This window comes from Myotis nattereri (genome assembly GCF_964212035.1).
Source record: "Myotis nattereri genome assembly, chromosome: 10".
Classification (NCBI taxonomy): domain Eukaryota; kingdom Metazoa; phylum Chordata; class Mammalia; order Chiroptera; family Vespertilionidae; genus Myotis; species Myotis nattereri.
This window is the reverse complement of record NC_138085.1, coordinates 54,343,777-54,361,452: the sequence shown is the minus strand read 5'-3', so window position 1 is coordinate 54,361,452 and position 17,676 is coordinate 54,343,777. Positions and strand designations below refer to the sequence as shown.

General features: G+C 43.1%; 1 protein-coding gene across 3 annotated transcripts; it reads left to right on the top strand.

The window, feature by feature from the left end:
- Positions 1 to 95: 95 nt before the first annotated feature.
- LOC308525866 (WD repeat domain phosphoinositide-interacting protein 4-like) lies at positions 96 to 14,119 on the top strand. 3 transcript variants are annotated; one of them, XM_081100736.1, is made up of 5 exons: positions 99 to 322; positions 7,116 to 7,195; positions 7,797 to 7,952; positions 8,895 to 8,962; positions 12,005 to 14,119. In XM_081100736.1, exon 5 carries the CDS (start codon positions 12,048 to 12,050, stop codon positions 13,128 to 13,130), a length of 1,083 nt encoding a protein of 360 aa, XP_080956862.1. In that variant the 5' UTR covers positions 99 to 322; positions 7,116 to 7,195; positions 7,797 to 7,952; positions 8,895 to 8,962; positions 12,005 to 12,047; the 3' UTR covers positions 13,131 to 14,119. The 3 variants fall into 3 exon arrangements, with proteins under 3 accessions (XP_080956863.1, XP_080956862.1, XP_080956864.1); XM_081100737.1 differs by lacking the exon at positions 7,797 to 7,952 and having other exon boundaries at positions 96 to 322; XM_081100738.1 differs by lacking the exons at positions 7,116 to 7,195; positions 7,797 to 7,952 and having other exon boundaries at positions 102 to 322.
- The last annotated feature ends 3,557 nt before the right edge of the window (positions 14,120 to 17,676 follow it).

Genomic DNA, 17,676 nt, shown 5'->3' with positions numbered 1-17,676 from the left:
GCTCTGCTCGGCCCGCAGCGCCTCGGCTGGTGACGCTGCAGCCGCCGGCCCGGAGGTTCCGGACGGGCCGCAAGTCACTTCCGGGGCGGGGCGACGGCGTCGGAGGGGGCGGTGGCGGCTGGGCGGGAGCCGGGGGGCCGCGCCTTCCTCCCGTGCGCCCGGCTCGGAGCCCCCCTCCCTCGGGCCTCACCGGCCGAGCGCCTGGCCGCCCCACCGGAAACACGAGGCCGAGTTCCAAGCCATTGTCCTGTGGGGCCGGGGCTGCGCGCGCCCTCCCGCGGCCGCCTCCCCGGAGCCGCGGTCACCCACGTGATACTCGTAGGTGTGTTTTTTGTGTTTCTGCTTTTTCTCTGACCCCTTGAAGTCCTCTCTTCACCACCCTCATTCCAAAGAAGGGACTAGTTACTCATTCAGCAGGGAGGGGTTGGACTGTGTGTGTGCCAGGCGCTTCTCTTTGACCTTTAGGAGGGAACGAAAGAGCTCCAGGTGTGTGCCCTCCAGGGCTTTAGCCCGGCCGAGCCATAGCCTAGCCCTAGGCCCTAGGGAATAAGCAATTACAACACACTGTAATTGCTAGATAAGTACGGGATGCCTCCGGAACACCTAAAGAGGTGTTCACACTTGGGGCGGGGGTGGGGGGGATTTGGGAGTGTCAGGTCCGTTACTAGAGCGAATACACACACTGAGTGGCCAGATGATTATGACCACCTGACGTTTGTAGGCAAATTAGCTATAATTTCGTGCTGAAGTTGCTAGAGGGCCAGACGATTATGAATAGGGAAGCAGGTTGTTTACCACGACCGAAGTGATTTTTTTCTGAAGGTAATGGGTAAACAACGCGATTTAACAGCCTTTGAATGTGGGATACACACACACACACACACACACACACACACACACACACACATACTGAGTGGCCAGATTATTATGACCACCTGACGTTTGTAGGCAAATGAGCCATACACTGCATCGTATAGGATATGGAAGCCGAAGGCCTGTTCGAACACCTTTGCTGTCTGCAGTTACCAAGATAAAACGTCTCCAATTTGCACAGGAACACAAGGATTGGACAATCGAGCATTGGAAAAAAGTCATGTGGTCCGATGAAGCACGTTTCCAGTTGCATCATGCAGATGGCAGAGGGAAAATTTGGCGGAAACAGCATGAAAGCATGCACCCCACATGCATGAGTACAACCCTTCAAGCTGGTGGGGGCAGTGTTATGGTTTGGGGCATGTTTTCCTGGCATGATTTGGGCCCTTTAATTCGTGTGGAACAACATCTGAATAGCACAACATACCTAAGTATCATCGCTGATCAAGTTCATCCTATCATGTTGATGGCGTATCCCAATGGAGATGGCTTCTTCCAACAAGACAATGTGCCATGCCTTGGTGCTCATATTGTGCGGGAGTGGTTTCAAGAACATGAGGGAGACTTTACCTTGCTTAGGTGGCCCCCACAATCACCAGATCTCAATCCAATTGAGCATTTGTAGGATGAAGTTAAAAGAGCCATCAGGCAGCTGGTTCCACAACCATCAAATCTCACAGAATTGGACAGTGCTGTTCATCAGGCATGGTGTCAGATGCCCCGAATCACCTTTCAACATCTCGTGGAGTCAGTGCCAAGAAGAATTGCCGCAGTATTGAAGGCAAAAGGGGGCCCAACGAAGTACTGGTGGGGTGGTCATAATAATCTGGCCACTCAGTACACACACACACACACACACACACACACACATATATCCCACATTCAAAGCCTGTTAAAGTATCTTTCACCTGAGGGGACATTTCTGTGGCCTCAAGTATGCATTCACTCTAGGAATTCAAAGAAGTCCAGAGTGGCTGAAGATTGACTGCAAGAATTGAGACCGCAGAGGAAATGTTAGGGATTTTTTTAGAGCGTTATCCTACAGGTGACAAGAAAGTCTGCAAGATTTTAGTCATAGTGGTGGTATGATGTAATTTACATTTTTTGAGCAATCACTCTGCTTTGAATGAGAATGGTTTAGAACAGACAAGGTTGGGTACCAGAGGATCCCTTAAGATGTGACATGATGGCCTGGATGTCAGTTGAAATGATTTGAGAGCCATTTCAGCAAGTAGAAAGGCCTGGGCTTGATAGCTGTTTGTAAGAGTGAGGTAGAGGGAAGAGACAGGATGATGTCCGAGTTCTGGTTTGGGAAGCCAGGTAAATAGTGAAGCCTTTCCCTGAGATAGAGGACACCGCAGAAACAGCTTTGGAGGCAGAATGCCTACGGGATGGCTAAGTATTTGACATAATGGATGAGGAAGGTGATCTAAACTGGGATATAGATTAGCATATACATGGTTTGGAAGGAGTGAGATATATTGTTAAAGGATAAACTGAGCCAATTAAAATTTTGAAGAGTTTATTTTGAGCAACAATTTTTAAACATTTTTATTAATTGATTTGAGAGAGAGAGAGGAAGGGGTGAGAGCCAGGGGAAAGACTTATACAGTAGAGAAGGTGTTGAAGCCAATAAAGGAAACTATTTGATTGGCTGTGGCTTCAAGCCTAGTGGGTTGTTTGTGATTGTCCTTGGCATTTAGATTTCATAACCTTGAGGCACACCTAGATTTTGGTTTGCTTAAGTAGGCTGCCAAAGCATTAGTGCCACCTCAGTCTAATGATCTCCTTGTTTAATTAATTTAACAGCATGAAAAGAATAGGGTCCTTGACCAAACTCTGAGGAACTCAGGGTTTGAGAGAGAGAGAAAAGAGAGAGACCACAAAGAATGCTCAAGAAGCAGTGGGAGAGGGAGGAGGAAGTCTAGGAAAATGGCATTCTTGTAAACAGTGTTTCAGATGGAAGAAGTGATTAACCCCACAAAAGGTCCTGATGGGTCAAATGGAGTGAGAACTGAGAGGGTTCCTCGGAATTACTGATAAAGCAGCTAAGCCCAGCCAATATAGCTCAGAGATTGAGCTTTGATCTATGAACCAATAAGTCACGGTTCAATTCCTGGTCAGGGCACATGCCCGGATGTGAGCTCAATGCCCAGGTGTGGGCTCAATCCTCAGTTGCGTGCAGTAGGCAGCTGATCAATGATTCTCTCTCATCATAGATGTTTCTATCTTTCCCTCTCCCTTTCTCTCTGAAATCAATAAAAATATTTTTTTTAAAAGAATAGTTTCAGTGGAGTGTAGGTATGGAAACCAGATTACAATGACAATGGAAAAATGGAAGTAAACAAATAGAGACAGCAAATGTGGACTGTGTTTTTAAAAAACTTTGGGTGAGCCTGGCTGCTGTGGTTCAGTGGTAAACGTTGACCTAGGAACCAAGAGGTAACTGGTTTGATTCCAGGTTTTGGGCTAGATCCTCAATAGGGACGTGCAGGAGGCAATGGATCGATGATGTTTCTCTCTCATTGATGTTTCTATCTCTCAATCCCTCTCCCTTCCTCTCTCTAAAAATCAATAAAATATTTAAAAAAAAAAAACAACTTTGAGAAGAACAAGAGAGAGAAAAGGAGTTAGCTGAAATAAAAGGAGGAAATTTTGAAGGTGGGATATATTTAAATGTTTAAATATTGACTAGAAGTAGCCAGTGGAGAGAGGCTGAAGATAGGTGAGTGAAGATGACAGAGAATGGAAGAGAATGTGGAGTCTGGCCCTGAGCAGTTTCCAGATTACTTCCAGAGCCAGAGGAGAAAAGCAAGGGAGGGAGGTGCACATGCAGAAAGGTTTGCAGATTTGGTAGCTGGAAGTTGGAGAAGTTCTTTCCAATGGTTCCTGTTTTTGGTGTGTGTTTGTGTGTGTGTTTTGGGGGGTTTTATTGTTGTTGTTTTGTTGTATTTTGTTTTCTGTGAAGCAAGAGAAGGAGAATGGGTAGGAGATCTGAGGAGACTGAGGGAGGTTTAGAGTAGTCTCAAAACTCAGAAAACGAATTAGAGAAACAGAATTGCTTGACACTGAAGGTCGGAAGTATAATACGCCATCATCTGTCTGCACAATATAGTGATTTTCTCCAATAATGTTTAGCAGCCCAGGCTGTGTACCTACAGGCTGGTATGATAGAATGACAAAGGAGTAAGGGAATGTTATGTCTGTTGGTGGTGGTGAAGGTGTGGTGTTAGTTACCATTGGCTGAGCACTTCTCTCAGCCAGTGCTTTACTTACATGACCTCATTGGATTTTCTTCTCTAAATAGGGATAATTGAGTTGAGGATATTTGAAAGGGAGTGGTTAACATCCTTCTACCCCTTTAAGTTATTCTGGCTGGTCTAATAATCAAGTTGATATGAGAAAGATTAACAGGAGAAAATGACCACATTTTTATGTATGTACTTATGGGATTCCATAAGAATGTGGGACCCAAAGACAGATTGGGCAGTTGAGGTTTATATGCCATTCTGGAAGGTTGGGGAGGGGGTTCAGGGGCTGTTGGGCTTGTGGTTTTGAGGCTTCAAAGGAGAAGGCAATTCACATGGAGGTGAAAAAGCAAATGTTTGGTAAACAACTGTTTATTGGACCATCTTTAACAAGGAGACACCTAGAGGACTTTGATTAAAGACTTAGCTAGGTTCTTTCCTGTCTATCAATCACACTTAATTCAGATTAAACTATAGTTATCTATAATAATATCTCTCTTTCTGGAGCAGGTCCTCTACTAAATTTTTTTAGGTAGTTAGGGGGGAAGGTCAAAGATTCTTCTGGAGTCTTTTGGATCTTAAAAAATAATAAGCTTAAAAAATCAGTACACCAAAAAAGTGTATTGTGTGGCAAACTGTTTCTCACAAAGTTAAAGTGAAGAGAGAATAGGGCAGAATAAGCAGAGAGTTTAGAAGTCAAGGGACTCAGATCCTGATGCAGTACAAGGATTAGCCTGAACATGGGATCTGGAGGAACAGGAATGTTTGGATTTACTATTTCAAAGAAGCAGTTCCAGGTGATGCCAAGTTTCCTGGGATTGGATGTCTGTACTGGCAAAGAATTCTTGGAGCCCAGCTGGTGTGGCTTAATGGTTAAGCATCGACCTATGAACTGGGAGGTCATGGTTCGATTCCAGGTCAGAGCACATGCCCAGGTTGTGGGCTGGATCCCCAGGTAGAAGGCATGCAGGAGGCAGCTGATCAATGATTCTCTCTCATTGATGTTTCCATCTCTTCCTCTTCCTTCCTCTCTGAAATCAATAAAAATATATTTAAAAAAAAGAATTATTGGAGCAAAAGAGATGAAGTTTAATAGAAAATACTATTGGAACCCCTTGAAGTGAGAAGGTTGGGAGACCTTAAGTTTCTCTGGGTGACGTAGTCTTCTCATCCCTGAAGACAATAATCCAAAATCTGAGGTCAGTTTTCTCCCCAGACCAACTTCCAAGCTTTTTGTATCTCGTAGAGCTCAGAATACTCTGCCAACAATAACAGCCCATTATTCTTTCACTTAGACCCTGAGGGAGACATTGGCTTCTTATCGGACCCCTGAAGGAGCGGACTGTAATCACCCTTCTTAGAAGACCTAGAACATACAATATCCCTGCATGGAAAATATTGGTGGAGGAATTGGCAGGGATAGTTATCAATCAAATATTTATCTTTGATGTACTTACTGGCCCACTACTTGATAATTCACTTCTTAACAGTGAACAAAAGAATAGGTTGTTAGTTTCATGCCTTCTCCTGCCTTGCTTTTTTTCTATATCTGATGTATTTAGGCCTGGGGATATATTGGCAAGTGAATGAATCTCTGTTGCCAGAGCATAATCTTTAAAAATGAGTCATTTTAGTATAATCAAATATCCAAACTCTTGCTGTTACAGTTATTAAAAGACACCAGAATATTGGACCTGAGAAATGAGGACTTTTTCTAGTCCCTGTATGATTTTTAAGTTTTGAATATGTCATCCAAAAATCCTTTTTATCCAGTCATACTATCCACTTCACTTCATTTGCACTAAAGTTCAAATATGGAGTTCAGTTTTTAACCAAAGGAATGGATTTTTCTCTTATTGTTTTACAGTTTTTCTTTTTGTTAGGCGTTTTGCCATTTTACTACAGTGTAACTTCATGTGGGCTTTTTATTAATCTTGCAAGGGATTTGTGTTTCTTAAAAGATTCAAATCCTTTATTAGTCTACAAAATTTTCATCTATTTTCACAACTTTTTTTGTTCTCTCCCTATAAACTTCCTATTAGATATCTGTATCTTTACATTCTGATCTCCATTATTTCTTACACTTCTCAAATCTTTGTCGCTCTACCTCATTCTCAATAACTTTATCATACCTGTTTCTGGTTCTGAGAATTTTTTGTTCATCTGTATCTGATCTGTTGTTAAATCCCTAATTCTCCACAGTCTGTATATATTAATTTACAGACCCACAAGAAGGGTCTGTAAAATATCAAATCCCTAGTTCTCCACCGTGAAATATATATCCATTAATTCTGTAAACATGTATTGACTGCCTTCTGAGTGCCAAGTGTGAGATCATAAAATGAATGACACAGTACTTGTCCACAAGGAGTTCACTGTCTAATGGATTGACAAACAAGTAAACAGATAAAATTGTAACAAATGTCAGTTGGAATCTTCTTAAGATCTCTAGATGAAACTACTGCAGGTCCTCAATGTCCTTTAGTTATAATGTTGATAAGATACCATAGGAACTTAACTCTTGTTTATATCAGTTAGCCATATGATGAAATTGTGTGTGTGTGTTTTTATATTGGTTCGCTTAAAGGCACAACCTGTTGATGACATTAACTGAGGACTGACTATAATTCATACTCCCTTACACAGATGGAAATACTGAATGCCTCATCCAATAATTCTGTTAATTTTGGAGGATGGGGGCTTATGTTTCCATAGTCACTCTCAGCTCTAAACTTCAGCTTCTGCTAAACTAGTTCTGTTGAATCATCATCTTACCATGAGGCTTCTGTTGTCCCTGTTTTAGTAATGCTTTCATCTAAACATGGAGCTGGCATTTCCCCCCTTAATTTAACAATTTTCATACCACAAACCATTCACACAAAGCTTTCTGTGTGTTTGTAAATAAAATATAGACAGGTTCAGGTGAGAAGAGATTTGTATGCTAAAAATATGCACAATTTAAAATTTAACATGAAATATTTCTTTTCCTAAAAGATCCATTTTGGTCTAATTCCTGGTATCATGGAGCTCTCTGTCTAGTGGAGCAGGCAGACATCAAACAACTCATCCTACAGGTATTTAATTGTAATTTCATTAAATCCTTTAATAGGAAGAAGAGGGCTCTGATTGTGTAGAACAGGGGGGCCTAGAAAGACTTTTTTGAGGAAGTAGCATTTGGTGAATGAAGGGTTCAGAAGGAGAATTAGAAACGAACCAGCTAGGAAAACAGTATGAGGGCAAGTTTGATGTGGCGGAAGAACTCGGCTCGTTTGAGAGCCCTGAAAAGATCTGTGTGCTCAGGGAGGGAAGGGAAAGGGGGCGATAAGGCTGAGAAGGTAAACAGAGTTAAATCATACAGTGCCTTGTAAATTGGGTTAAGAATTTTAGATTTTTATTCCCAGAGCTATTTCAGTTATATGAATACAGTTCTATGGGCAGTCACCAGACATTTGGGGTAAGTTGAGCAATGTCATTAGGGTCCTGAAGTCAGGTGGATACGTATACCCCAGGCAGAGGTATCAGTATGTAGAAAGCCCTGGCGTTTTCAGCAGGCCTGGGTAGGCTAGGTAGCCATGACTACTGTGTGGTGGGAGCACAGAAAGTGTGGATAATGGCAAGAGAAGAGACAAGGAAAGCTGAGACCAGATTCCAACTAGTCGTGCATGCCTTCCCCAGGTGTTTGTGGTTTAGCCTGCAAGCACTGAGCAGGGGCATCACACGAGGAGCCTTGTCATCTACAAAGATAACTCTGAACGTCATTGTCATTGTCATAACAAAAATAACCAGCACATTGAAGAGAGAGCCAGTGGTGAACAGTGAGGTGCTTTAGAGGTAAGTGACGAAGGTTAAAAATATGCCTTGGCAGTTTGCAGTTAGGAACTAGCGCTAATTCAAACTTGACCCCAAAATGGAGTGAGGAAATTTTAGACTAATCCTTTTTGAACATAAACGGAAAAATCTTACCAAACAAAGAAACAAACAACCACAGTACAAGATCCTAAGTGAAAATTTAAGTACCAGTAGGCATTTGGATTTCAGTTTCTAGAGTTAGTGGAAATATAAATTTGGAAGTTGTCAGCATATAGATGATATTATATTTAATGTTAAGGGTCTAAATTAGATCACCTGAAAAAGAGGATAGAGAAGAGAAGACAGTAAAACCTTGAGGCCTCCAAGTGGGACAGAGCAGGACAAACCAACAAAGGAGCAAGAGGAAAGGAAAACCAGGGCAGGTTAGTGCTCTCTGTTCGGATGTGGATATTCTCTGTGAGGCTCCCTGGACTCAGCATGTAATTGTACTCCCAGCTAAGATCGATCACAGTGATGTAGTAAGCACACGGCTCTGGGCTAGAAGGGGAAAACAGTGCTGGAGTCTGGAGGAATCCCGGGCAGCTTCCTTATGTCCTCTTCCTCCCATGAGGGGCCATGCAGAGCATGCTCTTCCCCCAGAAATGAAAACGCCCAGCGACATGTTTATGATGTTTCTGCTGCGGGCAGCCCGTTAGAGACACGGCGCCCAAGATTGTTTACTGGGGTCTGATCATGTAGGCACCCTCTGCCTGCAAAAGTCCAGGTTCCCAGAAGGAAAGCAGGTGTTCAGCATGAACCACACTGTTTATACCGTCTAGCTAGGCACAGTGAGCCATCGTTCTATTAGGGAACCATGGGAACACTGCTGAAAATCAAGTTCCCAAATGCTAGCTCAGGGCCAGTGTTGGAAGCTCCTTGGAAGGATAACCATCTCAGGCCTGCTGTCTTAACTATTCTGCGCAGAGTGGCAGCACGGAAGCTGAGTGGAGAGCGTGTCCAGGGAGAGAAATGCTGCTGAAGAATCAAGTAAGGTAAGGACCACGGTGGCCAATGGATTGGGACTATACAGGTTGGGGCAAAAGGAGATTTACAGTTGTTCATATGGAAAATAATAAAATAATTAATAAGTAATAACAAGAATAAACTGTGTTTTGCATACTCACAACTGTAAACTTACTTTTGCCTTACCCTGTAGAGATCATTGTTGACCTTGGCAGGCACAATTTCAGATCCATGGCAGGGTAAGGAAACTGGTTGGGGAGGATTCAAGAGTGACTTGGTGCCCTGACTGGTGTAGCTCAGTTGGTTGGAGCAACATCCCATGCACCTAAATGTTGCTGGTTCGATTCCCAGTCAGGGCACATGCCTAGGTTGCAGGTTCCATACCCAGTGGGGACTCATACGGGAGGCAATGGATTGAAGTTTCTCTTATACACTTCACTCTCTCTCCCTCCCTCCCTCCTTTCCCCCCTCCCCGTTCCCCTCTTTCTAAAATCAGTAAAAACATATCTTCCAGTGAGGATTTTTTTAAAAAATGTGACTTGGTGAGGGAGTATAGAGCATGTATAGAGAGGATATTTCAAGAAGTTTTCTATGAGAGGAAGCAAAAAAGAGAATGTAGCTTAAAGATATTATAACTCAAGAAAGCTTTTTTTTTTTTTAATAGATGAGAGATACTAACACGTGTTTGTTTGGGATCAAAATAATTTATTAGCCCAGCTGGTGTGGCTCAGTGGTTAAGCATCAACCTATGAAACAGGAAGTCATGGTTTGATTCCCAGTTAGGGCACATGCCCAGGTTGCAGGCTCAATCCCCATTGTGGGGCATGCAGGAAGCAATGGATCAATGATTCTCTCCCATCATTGATGTTTCTATCTCTCCCTCTCCTTTCCTCTATGAAATCAATAAAAATATAATAAAAATAAAAAAGAATGATTTATTAGGAAGGGAGAGGTAATGACGTGGAGAAAGAGGAATTGGATTCAGAGAAGGAATAAAATTATGGGAGAAGAGACGCTCCCTTCATTGAAAGGGAAGGAAGAAGGAAAAAAATGTACAAAGCAGATAGAATTATAGATTTGGGAATGGGATGATGAGCAACTTGTGATGGCTTCTGTTTCATCAGGGAAGTATGAGGCAGTGTCCTCAGTTGAGAGTAGAGGGTTGTGAAAAAGATATGAAAGGTGTGAGGAAAAAGTAGAAAATTGGGAATCTGTAGAATAAGGAGGAAAATAATTTGTGATAGCAAGTGTGTAAAATAGAAAACTGGCAGGGGAGAGGTCATGCTAGGCAGGGGTTAAGGACTGAGAGCAACAATTTGAATTTATAGTATTGAAATGTTTCAAGGAAACTGTTGTATTGGGTAGCAGTTAAAAATAGGAATGAAATGATTAGGCATTTAACCAAATAGTTACATATTAGCTCAAAGCTACTTCAGTGTAACAATTTCATTCCCACTGTTACTCTTACCCCTGAACAACTGAAACTCAGTGGCCAATTACTCTCCCCCAGCCTAATGCACACACAAAACATACTCTAACATTGCACTCTAACTTCCCCCACCAAACAAAACAGGAAGAGTGGTTATGTTTAGCTGATAGTGTTAGTCTGTCATCTAGCGTTTCCGTTAAATCCTGAATATCGAGTTGGTGTATTTTGAGACAGTTCTTTTTACATTCATATCTATTTTTTCAACCCTGCCATGACAGGAGCATCTTTCCATTTTTACAGAAGTGTCTCACTAACACAGACATAAAGTCTATTTCAGAGAAGGTCCAGGGATCTTTGCTATCTGAAGGACGTAGTTCTCGTGTCTGTACTGCCGCTCATATTTGCTGAACCCCACCTGCTGTACTTGTCTCAGAAAACTGCTTGGCTCCTCCCATTTATCCCATTATTACTTTCAGTTGTGAGATGAAAACGTTCTCTTTAAAATAAATTGGTTTCTCTAAATAAAAATAATGTCAAATAGCTACTTTCATCTTGTACTTAGTCTCAAGTTAAATCAGAGAAAAGATTTCGGGATGCAGAAATCTCATTCAAATCTGCAGTGTAACCTTGGTGTTGTTCTCAATCCAAAAATCACTATTACCACATTTCTTAGTTTTCTGGCCCATGAAATAAAATTAGAAATGCCTTTGTTAGACACACTTAATTCAGGCTATCAGTTTAATTTTTACTTGAATAATGTGTAACTTTTTGTATTTCCAAAGTTCCCCCCCCCTCCCCCACCCAGTAGTTGGGGAGTGTGATAGGACACCTATGAGAGGTAAAGGGGGAGGAAGGAGGATTAATTAGGGAAGGCTCTACAGACCCCGATGCTGACCTGCCACCTGTGGAAGGAAAGGGAGGAAACAGGATTGGACAGGGAGAGCCTCAGACCCTGATGGAGATCTAGGAAAGTCGGAGCCAGTGGGAAGCTCCGGGGCAAAGGCTGCCTGGTAGAGAAGTCCTGCCTGGCCAGAAATGTAGACCCTAGTCGCATCGCCATGCTCAGTCACAGGCAGGCTTCCCGGGAAGATGGTGACCGCAGCTTGAATGCTGCTGTGGTAGGACCCGAAGGTGCTGGGCCGGAGGCCGCTATTAGCTGACCACGTTCTTCCAGCTGAAGGGCTATCCAAGCCACGCGTCCTCACGCCTGCTACATCAGCTCTGCCACTGTTGCTAATGTCACTCTCCCCAAGCAGTTCCGTTCTGCAGCTCACACGTTCAGATTATGGATTGTTGGAGACAGTCTCCTAACTCTTCTCCTTCTGGCCTTTATAGGAGATCTTTTAATCGCCTAAATGATCACTTTATCCTGTCAGTCCTTTGCTCAAAAATATTTATTCAGTGTCTCCCTTTTAAAACAATCCACAAAATAATGCCCAGACACTCTAACCTGGTACTCAAGGCTAACATAAGACTGGCCCCACCTTACTGTTCTGTTTTTATCTAACTTTGTGTTCTCTTGTCAATCCATGTGGAACCTACCTCAGCATTTCATTTATATTTACATATTTTTTGTTGCTCACACAATGCTTCCTATTGTACTTATCACATCATTTTCCCTTTCTACCTATCAAAAACCCAGCCCAGCCTATCCCCATTTGTATCCAGGGAAGCAATCCTGAATCATGACTCAGCAACCACTTCGAAGGGTGACCAGCCTGCGTTTCAACCAAGACCAAAGCTGCTTTTGCTGTGCCATGCAGACAGGTGTACACATCTACAACGTGGAACCATTGATGGAGAAGGGGCACCTGGACCATGAGCAGGTGGGCAGCATGGGCCTGGTGGAAATGCTGTACCGCTCCAACCTGCTGGCCCTGGTGGGTGGTGGTAGCAGCCCCAAGTTCTCAGAGATCTCAGTGCTGATCTGGGATGATGCCCGGGAGGGCAAGGACTCCAAGGACAAGCTGGTGCTGGAGTTCACCTTCACCAAGGCAGTGCTGGCTGTGCGCATGCGCCATGACAAAATTGTGATTGTGCTGAGAAACCGCATCTATGTGTACTCCTTCCCTGACAGTCCCCGGAAGCTGTTTGAGTTCGACACCTGGGACAACCCCAAGGGGCTCTGTGACCTCTGCCCCAGCCTGGAGAAACAGCTGCTAGTGTTCCCAGGACACAAGTGTGGGAGTCTGCAGCTTGTGGACCTGGCAAGCACAAAGCCAGGCACTTCATCTGCGCCATTTACCATCAACGCACATCAGAGCGACGTGGCCTGTGTGTCCCTGAACCAGCCAGGCACCGTAGTGGCCTCGGCCTCCCAGAAGGGCACCCTTATTCGCCTTTTTGACACACAGTCCAAGGAAAAACTGGTGGAACTACGCCGAGGCACTGATCCTGCCACCCTCTACTGCATCAACTTCAGCCATGACTCTTCCTTCCTGTGCGCTTCCAGTGATAAGGGCACGGTCCATATCTTTGCCCTCAAGGATACCCGCCTCAACCGCCGCTCTGCGCTAGCTCGAGTGGGCAAAGTCGGGGCTATGATTGGACAATACGTGGACTCTCAGTGGAGCCTGGCGAGTTTCACAGTGCCTGCTGAGTCGGCCTGCATCTGCGCCTTCGGTCGCAACACTTCTAAGAATGTCAACTCTGTCATCGCCATCTGTGTAGATGGGACCTTCCACAAATACGTCTTCACTCCTGATGGAAACTGCAACAGAGAGGCCTTCGATGTGTACCTTGACATCTGTGACGATGATGACTTTTAAAGACCCCGTGGGTTGTGCTAGGGACCTGCAGTGGCAAAGTGCAGAGCATTTATGGGAGTGGGAGTGCTGAAAGCCACCAGCCAGCAAGCACTGATGGGGCAGGTGCACACTTTCCACTTCTCAGAGCAATGCCTAAACAGCTCATTTCTCCCAAGTGCTTCTTGTGTCCTTAAGGACTGTGTGCCCACAGGGCCAGCCCCGGGACCCAGCGGGGCAGCAGATGCCCTGGGGCTCCCAACCTGGAGAAGAGTACTAGGGCCCCAGAGGAAGTGCCCTAATCCAACCTGTGGGGATAAAAAAATTTTCCCAGAAAGAGACAATCTCTGATATGATGAATTTGAATAAAAATTAATAGTGAAAAAACCCCCAAGAACAAACAAACAAACAAACAACCCAGCCCAGCTCAGCCAGCGTGGCTTAGTTGGTTGAGCGAAGACCTATGAACTAGGTCATGGTTCGATTCCAGGTCAGGGCATATGCCCAGGTTGTGGGCTCGACCCCCAGTGTGGAGCATGCAGGAGGCAGCCAATCAATGATTCTCTCATCATTGGTGTTTCTGTCTCTCGCTCCCTCTCCCTTCCTCTCTGAAATCAATAGAAAACAAAACAAAACAAAAAACCAGCCCATCTTTAAGGTCCAGTTTACATTCCCTATCTTACAGAAAGCAGTGTCTGACCCTTCCTTAGAAATAGTTCAATATGTCTCCCACTTATTCATATTCTTATTTTATTAATCAAGTTTTAATGTAAATATGCCTTTTTCCCAGCTATACTATCATTTCCTTTGGGATAAGAAACACACTGTTGCCCTGACCAGTTTGGCTCAGTGGATAGAGTGTCGGCCTGCGGACTCAAGAGTCCCAGGTTTGATTCCCGTCAAGGGCATGTACCTTGGTTGCGGGCACATCCCCAGTGGCAGGTGTGCAGGAGGCAGCTGATCAATGTTTCTCTCTCATCGATGTTTCTAACTCTCTATCCCTCTCCCTCCCTCTCTGTAAAAAAAATCAATAAAATATGTTAAAAAGAAAGAAACACTGTTGTTTTTTACTCTGCAGGTACTCTATAATTAAATGAAGAGAGATGAGAGTGAGAGAGAGAGAGAGAGAGAGAGAGAGAAGGGGAGGGGAGAGGAGAGGAGAGATATGAATGAGGAAATAGATGTCAATGCAAAATACATTACCATTTACAGAAGTGCAAAAAATAGAGGGGAGACGAAACTTTAGGGTGACATAGGAAAATATATCAGGAAGTGAAAGAATACTCCATGTGACCTTTTTGGGAATGAATAACTTTCTTTGCTTTCTGTTTCTTAAGTATACACCAGAGAAGAATTCTTTACCCAAAGCACAGAGATGATTAGGCTATTTATGGACGGGCTTTGGGAGAGCATGATGATCAAAAAAAACCAAAAAACACAACACTGACATTTATGAAAAGTTTGTATGCATGTATATGTGATTTTTCTGAGAATAAGATCCATAATTTTTTTGTTTTTTTATGCTTTTGTTTTTTTGCATCCTCATGACTTACTTATTTTATATTTGGAAAATTGTACATTTTGACCCTCTTCACCCATTCTGTCTACCCCACCACCTCCCATCCCTGGTAACTACCAATCCATTTACTGTATCTGTGATCTCGGTTTTTTTTTAGATTCCACATATGAGATCATTATTTGCCTTTCTTTTTTAAAAAATTTTTTAAATAAATCTTTATTGTTCAGATTATTACAGTTGTTCCCCATTTTTTCCCCCACAGCCCCCGTCCACCCAGTTCCCACCCCACCCTCTGCTCTTACACCCCCCCTCCCCACTGTCCTCATCCATAAGTGTACGCTTTTTGTTGCTGGGTCAAAGGTCATACACATGGAAAATGTAGCTATTTCCATCCGCGACATGTCCCTGTGTTTGTAAAGGTCTCTCACAACTTGTTCACACTCTACTCAGAAAGGGTACGGAAACATGTAACGGCTTTTTAAAATAATGTGTCCTCTTATGTTTAAAATGAGGATTTCACTATCAAAAGGGAGGAGAAAGCAACACTACAGCTGCTCTCGACCCTCTCGCCCTTCAGGTGATAGTTGTGCTTGGGGCTGCTCGATTGGTTCCGCTTGCTTCCCAGGGGCTGTCGCAGCCTCACAGGGGCCGTCTCAGAAGATCCATAATTTTTATCTGATTTTCAAATGGGTCTGTGATAATAAAAAGAAATTAAAACCACTTGACCAGAGAAGGCAGGATTGAGTGTGGGTTAGCAAGTAGATCATTGGTAATCTTAAAAAAAATAATTTCTGAAGGATGACGATAGCAGAAGCCAGATCCCCAGGAATTAAGGAGTGAGTGGGTGCTGAGAAAGTGGAGGTAGCAAATATAGATTTTCCTTCCAGAAACGTATCAGTGAGTGAGTGGGGAGATATATGATAATTTGAGAAACAGTAGGCTCAAGGAAAGGGTGTTTTTTGGGTTTTTTGTTTTTTTTGATAGGAGATGCTTGAATATAACTACAGAGGAAAAATGGATAATTAATAGAGGAAGTAGGTGTGCAAGGTTCTAGGTCAGTGATGGTGAACCTTTTGAGCTCGGCATGGCAGCATTTTGAAAAACCCTAACTTAACTCTGGTGCCGTGTCACATATAGAAATTTTTTGATATTTGCAACCATAGTAAAACAAAGACTTATATTTTTGATATTCATTTTATATATTTAAATGCCATTTAACAAAGAAAAAACAACCAAAAAAATGAGTTCGCGTGTCACCTCTGACACGCGTGTCATATGTTCGCCATCACTGGTCTAGGTAGTCTGGTTTTATGCTGTAGCAGCAGCACCAAAAGAATAGTGACTTAAAACATGAGTTTATTTCTTTTTTTCAAAAAATATATTTTATTGATTTTTTTACAGAGAGGAAGGGAGAGGGATAGAGAGTTAGAAACATCGATGAGAGAGAAACATCGATGAGAGAGAAACATCATCAATTAGCTGCCTCCTGCACACCTCCTACTGGGGATGTGCCTGCAACCAAGGTACATGCCTTTGATAGGAATCGAACCTGGAACCCTTGAGTCCGCAGGCCGACCCTCTATCCACTGAGCCAAACCAGTTAGGGCTGAGTTTATTTCTTGCTGGTGCAAACTATGCTATAGATAACTATCCCGTATGCTGAGACCCGTTGATCCAGGCTGCCTCAGTCTTTGAGCTGAAAGAGAAACAGGAAGAGAGAGATGAGGGGGTGATGCAGAGGGATCTCACTGCTGTGAAGTAACACCTGTTACTTCTATTCATGTTTCCTTAGCTAGACCTAGACACATGGTCACACTCAGTTGGGAGGCAGGAGAGGTAGAAGAGATGGGAAAAGGTATTTGATGGCTTAGCCAGTGTGGCTCAGCGGTTGAGCATCGACCCAAGAATGAAGAGGTTGATGATTCAATTCCTAGTCAGGGCATATACCTGACTAGGTTGCAGGCTTGATCCCCAATAGAGGTACATGCAGGAGGCAACTGGTCGATGTCTTCCTCTCTCATTGATGTTTCTATCTCTCTGTCCCTCCCCCTTCTTCTCTAAAAGTCACTAAAAAACATTTTCTAAAAAGGGTATTTATTTGGTGAGCATGAAGGGATCAAGAAAAAAGCGAAGGGAATTCTGGGAAGTTAGGAGTAGCATTGTTTTTTTTTTGTTTTTTTTTTTAATATTCCCATATCTTCCTACAAAGACAGAGAGCAAGTTGGATAGAAAATGCTAAAATTCATTAACAGCATCCATAACAAGTTTAGGTAGCAAGGTATGAGCTCCCAAATATGTATAGGTGGGAACATGTCACGATAGCAACAAGATTCATATGTGGGAGGAGGCAGAGGGAACCAAGGCAAGACAAAACAAAACATCTGACCCTAAAAGACAGAGCTCCACTTGGTGTGTAATGTTTAGAGAATTCATCTGAGGTAGCATTCAAAATTGGGGAGAAGCTGTGTGCGCTCCATTTCTCAGGAGCTGTTGGATGATCAGATGGTGCTAGAATGGTCTAGATTCCATGAATTTTCAAAGCCCACCTGAGCTCCCTTCCAGGACCAAGAACCTACATGAGAGAGAAGCTGCTAAACAGGACATAAAACAGACCATGTTTTATAACTATTACAAATTGTATGTGAATTATAGAAATTCTAAATCTGAAAATTTATCTTCTCGTCTATTTTCCATACCAATTATATTCATGAATATTGTCTGATCAGGTATAAAGGGCTTGCAATACTTGGCACCATTACAATACTTTAATAATAAAATGCAGTCAGCACAGAGACCCTCCAGATGTGACCATAACCTCTTCCATTATCAAATTCCCAGGGAAAATTAAAGTCTAAAGATGAAAACCCCTTACAAATTAAAATCCAAGGAAATTAATGTCTAAAGTCAAATTCTCTTGCCCTTGAGATTTAAACTTCAAAGAAATTAATGTCCAGAATTCATTCTTTCCACTTCATATCTCACTCACTCTTAGAGGGGCTCTTAATGATTAAATAGGGTTGGAATTTTTTGCAAGAACTTGTAGCTTAGACA